The 6,000-nt window shown below is 31.0% G+C and overlaps 1 protein-coding gene and 1 non-coding gene across 3 annotated transcripts; both read right to left on the bottom strand.

Moving 5' to 3' along the window:
- Positions 1-874: 874 nt before the first annotated feature.
- Positions 875-3,611, bottom strand: LOC107011817 (thiosulfate sulfurtransferase 16, chloroplastic-like). 2 transcript variants are annotated; one of them, XM_015211469.2, is made up of 7 exons: positions 3,438-3,609; positions 3,235-3,339; positions 3,029-3,139; positions 2,766-2,839; positions 1,565-1,635; positions 1,392-1,445; positions 875-1,217 (listed from the first exon to the last, which is right to left on the bottom strand). In XM_015211469.2, exons 1-7 carry the CDS (start codon positions 3,509-3,511, stop codon positions 1,134-1,136), a joined length of 573 nt encoding a protein of 190 aa, XP_015066955.1. In that variant the 5' UTR covers positions 3,512-3,609; the 3' UTR covers positions 875-1,133. The 2 variants fall into 2 exon arrangements, with proteins under 2 accessions (XP_015066955.1, XP_015066956.1); XM_015211470.1 differs by having other exon boundaries at positions 878-1,217; positions 3,235-3,336; positions 3,438-3,611.
- On the bottom strand, positions 1,796-1,990 carry LOC114076206. The gene has a single exon (XR_003577083.1). It is a non-coding gene; the product is annotated as a U2 spliceosomal RNA (small nuclear RNA).
- Positions 3,612-6,000: the final 2,389 nt, after the last annotated feature.

Raw genomic sequence — 6,000 nt, 5'->3', positions numbered from 1 at the left:
TATATATATATACAATTATTTGACAATTATACACATACAATTCGCCTAGCTAAGTATCGTATTTAGCAAATTATAGCTATGAAACGTAATTAAGCTATTTTGGAGTGGCTATATGCAAAAGTTATCCTAATTATTGATTGTGTAAATGTTTTTCACACTAGAAAATTCAAATTTGCAAATGCCTAACCATTCTTTTTAATCATTTCCATCTGGTTGTTATTCGTTAAGATTCCTTAATTTAAGAATGAGATTATTTAATTTTCCTTGTGTGTTGATCAATTAGACCACCTAATCTATATGTACCTACCGTCTACTTATTTATCTTTGTTTTCAATCCAAGCAAGGAAGTAAAATAAAGCTGGCTTGTTAGTTTTTCTTGTTATAAATTAATCCGAAGAACATAAAACAAAAACAAAAAAAAGTAGTACAAGTCTGCAATTTTTGTTGATAGTGTTAAAGAAAAGACAAGTGTTTTAAACCCCCCAAATTTAAGGGGCCTCGTTTTTAATAATAATAACAGATTATAAGTTATTATTTTTTAACACAATATTTGAATATTATTTCTAGAAAAAGTAAACTTTTCATGAAAATGAAGGAATTATTAGAAGAAATTTGACATATTTAGAGTACTGTATCTCATGAGAAATAATTTAAAATAAAAATAGTTATATTATTAATTGAAAACTAGAAAAAATCAATTATATAAAAGTTATTAACGATTCAAATTTTAAGGCCCCATTTGATTTTTGTTTTAGATCACTAATATACTTGAGCTGCTCCTGAAAAAGATTACGGATAGTTAACAACTTTGTTCTTTACTTCATAATTTCTTTATGAAAGCAAACATTGCAACCATTTTGGTAGAGGGAAGAAATTATGAGCAGATGAGAGGCCTTTCAGGCAAATATTATTTATTATAGCAGAATTAGGAGAACAATATTTACACATATTGCTTGCAATACAGATTCTCCCACATCGGATATCATCACCTGCTATAAATTACTATACAACAGATTTTGCAAGATGCTCCTTTTAATTTTTGACGTGATGAAAGGGAATTGATTTCGCCATGTTGACTACTGGTGTACTTATTTAAAAATCTACCCTTTTATATGTGAGTAAATAAAAGGCAATTAATGCTTTCTAGGCTCAATCGGAAGTCCACTTTCTGTCCACGCAGCATATCCACCAGCAATGTCAGTCACCCCAGTAAATCCCTGCACAATTATAGAATGCAATTAATGAGATGTGTCGATTTATTATAATCACAATTCAATCTTTTACACGTTCTAGGACTTTTACTTTTTGGCCAAAATTACTTTAGGATTATTTATATTACTTTCATTTTCAAGAATTTTCTATTCTAAAGCTGTAGTATGCAAGGGACTTACAGCAGCAAGAAGTTCAGTTGCAGCCATAAATGATCTCTTACCCAACTGGCATCCCTGTAATGCGTAGTCAACAAAAGATATTAATAAGCAAAAAAGGAAATTGATAATTCCTTACCTCATGAAATTCAAGCTTAAAATAAAATCATATACTACTAGTTTTGCGGTGGACTTACAACTATAATCTCATCATCCTTCCCGAATTGTTCCAACACTTCCTCCAAGAAATTTGGGTTCTTTATCATCCCTGCACCACCACATATATACAGAGGCAAAAACGCTAGAAACTGTTACTATTGGGTTACGCATTTGTTACAGATACCTAGTTGTCAATTTGATTTTAACTATCTAGGGTAAAAAACTACAGAAAGTAAGAAAAAAACAATCCGAAAGTTGAACTTGAATTGGTGGGGTGCGCCAGGCCCGTGCAGTAGTGCAACGCATGGGCGACGCGCAAGAGCCCAGGCAGCAAGCTACCTTAATGGACCCTTCCCCTTAGAAATTGAGTTAATATCATGTGAGCCAATGGCTCACATATCAAATATTAAACTGATAAGAACAGATACTACACTTGATCTTAGCCAAAAGGCCGAGAAAGGTATGCCAATTCCAGTGTAAGTGTTTGGCTTTTATTACAGTACACTTGCGTACGAGTCCTGCTTTGGGTTCCGATGTGGGAAACTAATATACCACTCAAAGAAGAACAGAAACTTGATGCACTAGCATAAAAACATTACCGTGAAAAACAATGAAACTTCAGAGTACTCTTTGTTCATAATTGAACACATTTCATGCAAATTCTGGTCTAGAAAATATAGTATTTAAAGTTGAAGTTGAAGTTGAAAAAGGGTTATTTGAAAGTTAAAATTGTGTTCAAACATGCAATTCACTTGAAAAAAAAATAATCATTTTCGTAAGAAGGAAAAAAGATACTTGAAAAACTTATCTTCAAAGACTAACCAAAAATCACTCTTATACAGTGTTCTTTAAGTTGGTCCGGAACTCTAGTTGTGTATGATTTATGTTTGCTAAGTTGCCAAAATATTTTCAAAGAAATAAAAATGAAACCAGAGAATTGTAACTGAGTCATGTGTATATAATTAAATAACCCTCCGTTTATGAGCAAGTAAGAAAATTGAAAGAGAAGTAAAGATGAACAAAATACATTTTACATGTAATTCTTGACACCTGGAAAGTAGAAACCAGGCATAATAATTGCCACCATTTCAATTTTTGAGAACTAAATGACAATTGTAAAAAAATCTATCATGCATGGTCGCCACGGACACTTGTAAAAAAAATATTTGAAAAACTTAAATATTGTTAACATCGAGTACTCAGAAAAAGAGAGAAAAATTAAATTACTAATAATCAAACCTGAGCCAATTCTAAGCATGTAAGGAATGTTTATGGCCCCAGCAGCATGCCCATCACTGAACTCCTCAGTAGTTCTGCGCAAAAAAAATGTTTAAAATATTGTTTCTTCCATACTAACGATTGATAAAAAAATTAAATTGTTCTGATCATATATTGCAAGAAATAGTATAAATCAAAAAAAACAACTTCCTTATATTTAAAGGGCATGTTTTTTGTTTGACTCTCAAAATACGAATTATGTCACGTACATAAATTTGCATTACCTGACATCTAAATAACGATGGCCAGCTTGAAGCAATTCAAGTGCAACTCGAACAGGAACAGAAGTAGGAACAGTGGAGTTGTGCACTTTCTCTCCAACTGTTGCCATCCAGCTACAAAAATTGTTTGTTCAAACACCCATTTTAAAGCCAAAAACAGAGAAATAACACAAAAACAGGGGATATATTAGATATACTCAAAAACCCACCTAAAACTTGGATTTCTATTGCTAGTACCAATGTCACGTCTTTTTTTAGGCTGAAATTGAGACCTCGCCATTGGAATCAACGAAACCGATCTATTGATCCTGCTGCTAGTAGCATTCAAATCACAAAACAGAGTTAAAAGAAACACCCATTGGAAGAAAAAAAAATGAACTCAATCGAAAATTTTCAATGAATACAAATATACCTGTGTGCCAAATTCTTGGTACCATGGAACTCAAGAAGTGAAAATGAGGTTGAATGAAGGGAAATAGTTCTCATGATTGTTTGTTCCTGTGGAAGTTCTTGAATTATTGTGTTGATGGTGAGAAATGAAAGGGAGATTGATATTTATGGGTGAAGACAGGAGGGTCTTTTTAAGTGTATGGATAGATAGACACGTAAAGAAGAATTATGTATGTGAATTCCAATTTTGCACAACTTGTAATAATTCAGATAATGATGTGAGAGTGACTTGGATTATGCTATGGTTGGATAAGTTCCAAATGGACCTACTTTTTTTATAAAAAAAAAATTATCCTCTAGTCTAACCTCCTTTTATCCACAAGCACACTTTTCAATGTCCTTAATATTATTATTGACCTCTCGATCAGTAATAAAATGTCTTGTTAAAGATTCTTCTAACAATTAGATTAGATTTATCGGTCCGAATGAATTCGATAGTTTTTTTTTTATATTATATATTAATATTAAAAAATATAATTTTTTAATTTTGAAAAGCGAACACTAAATATCAAATTAAATAAGTTGGGTTTGATTTTTTCTCACTTCGATATGATTTAATTCGCTGATTCTAAAATATTTTTGTAAGTGCAAATGAAAAATAAAATGAGCACCACATTATCAAAGTATAGGACCAACTTTTTTTACTTTTAGACCAAACTATTTATGGACCAAACATACATCAATAACATACAACGTTCTTGTATTAGATGCAATTTTGATTTTTTTAAAAAAAATTCTGATTTTATTTGTGTCAACTAGAGAGTAAAGAGAGTAACAAAATGGATTAAAAGGTGAATTTAGATTTAAAAATATTTTCTAAATAATAAAAAATTGATTTTTAGATACATGGAAGAGCACCATTATACTAAATCAAAAAATTGAAATTCCAAAAAGAAAAAAAGATAAGACTGAAAGTGAACCAAAAACCTGTTAAGTGGCTTAGGAATTTCGTTATAAGGATATTGAAGATTATAAATGTATTTATCTAGACTTCTGTCTAGAATCAATTTGTATTTAGGGATGCCTAATTTATTTAATGGTTTTTAATAGGAGAGGTCAGATACCATTTTTTCTCTTATTGGATAATAATATATACAGGTACCAATTATGGTATTTACTACCCAAATTACTAAGATTTATTTATATACAGGTGCCAATTATGGGTGTATTTACTACTCCCAATTACTATGATTTATATACAGGTGCCAACTATGGTATTTACTACCCCAATTATTACTAAAAAATGTTTGAACATGACGTATCCAACACTTAATTTAGATTGTTAATTTTCTACTTCTCACAAACTAGCCCATAATACATTCAGGAATTTGGTCAAACACGTAATTACAAATTCTGTGCATTACTTCATTCAATTAATAAAGAGAAAATAGCCAAAAATCCCTCAATCTATATTCAATTTTTAACTACACACTTATACTTTACGAGTGTTCTATTACACTCATGAATTATTTTAAAATGGAGTTATTTGCTCCTAAAAGCTGATGTAGCAAAGGTGTAGTTCGCTCTCTTTGGGAGAGTGAGGATAAAAAGATAATTAAAATATTAACTTTATGAATATTTAATTTATTTCATATTAATATTCTATTTTTTTTATAAAAAAATATGTTTCCTTTTATTTATTTTTTACCTTCTTTATCTCTTCCCTTCAATCTTCATCATCAGATTAGACAACGGCGGTGGCTCAACTCGGCCACCAGGTTACCGCCCTCATTAGGCTTTCATCATTAAGTCAATTTCATCACCAAATCACATACTTTTCTATCTCCCCTTTTCATCACTTTGAAAATTTATTGGTAGCTCAAAATCAAGAGAATTTAACTTTAGACTAGTTATTAATGGAGGAGTTCACTAAGTAATAGATTCAATTAATGGAGAAGAATTCATCATTGGGTAACAAACCCTTTGATGAAGAAGACTCATTTATTGCAATTGTTGTATATATAAATCAAGTTTCTCATATAAACATTGATAAATCTAAATCAATAGTAGTCCCTCCAAGTTTGGTACCTTTATCCCGGCAAGCAAGTATCATTTACTGGTGATTCTTTGAAAAATCAATCTTTGAGAACATGATAGTATCAGAAGAAGAAGCAATATTTAGTGATAGACTTTTTTATTTGTCTCTATTTTTAGAAAACGAAATTTGTTAGTGTCTAAAATTTTGGTGAAGGTTGAAGTTTTGATAGTCATGGTGTCCTCTCATCAATCTGCAGAAGCTTCAAAGAAAAATAAATGGAGTAAGGAAAAAGAAATGGAGGAAGGGAAAAGAAAGAAAAAAGGAGGAGATGAAAATATAAAAGAATAATTACTTTTTTTATATGAAAAAAAGGGTAATCTTACGTGGCAGCGCGTGGTGAGTACCACCTAATAAAAATCTGGAAGCGTGAGTTTGTAGGGGTAGATATTTCACTTTTAAAAAGTTCAGGGGGTGATAGGACCCCCGTGAAGAATAAGTGTGTAGTTGAGAATTCGATAATAGCTTGGAGGGGCTTTTGACTATTTTC

Source organism: Solanum pennellii, chromosome 2 (genome assembly GCF_001406875.1).
Source record: "Solanum pennellii chromosome 2, SPENNV200".
Classification (NCBI taxonomy): Eukaryota; Viridiplantae; Streptophyta; class Magnoliopsida; order Solanales; family Solanaceae; genus Solanum; species Solanum pennellii.
This window is presented reverse-complemented; position numbering and strand designations above follow the sequence as displayed.

What these genes read in the sequence shown, in the direction of transcription:
- LOC107011817 (XM_015211469.2), bottom strand. Translation starts at nt 3,511, where the DNA reads ATGAGAACTATTTCCCTTCATTCAACCTCATTTTCACTTCTTGAGTTC. An exon ending in AGGATGATGAGATTATAGTT is followed by an intron (nt 1,446 to 1,564) that starts GTAAGTCCACCG and finishes TACGCATTACAG; the next exon opens with GGATGCCAGTTGGGTAAGAG. An exon ending in CAACTGAACTTCTTGCTGCT is followed by an intron (nt 1,218 to 1,391) that starts GTAAGTCCCTTG and finishes ATAATTGTGCAG; the next exon opens with GGATTTACTGGGGTGACTGA.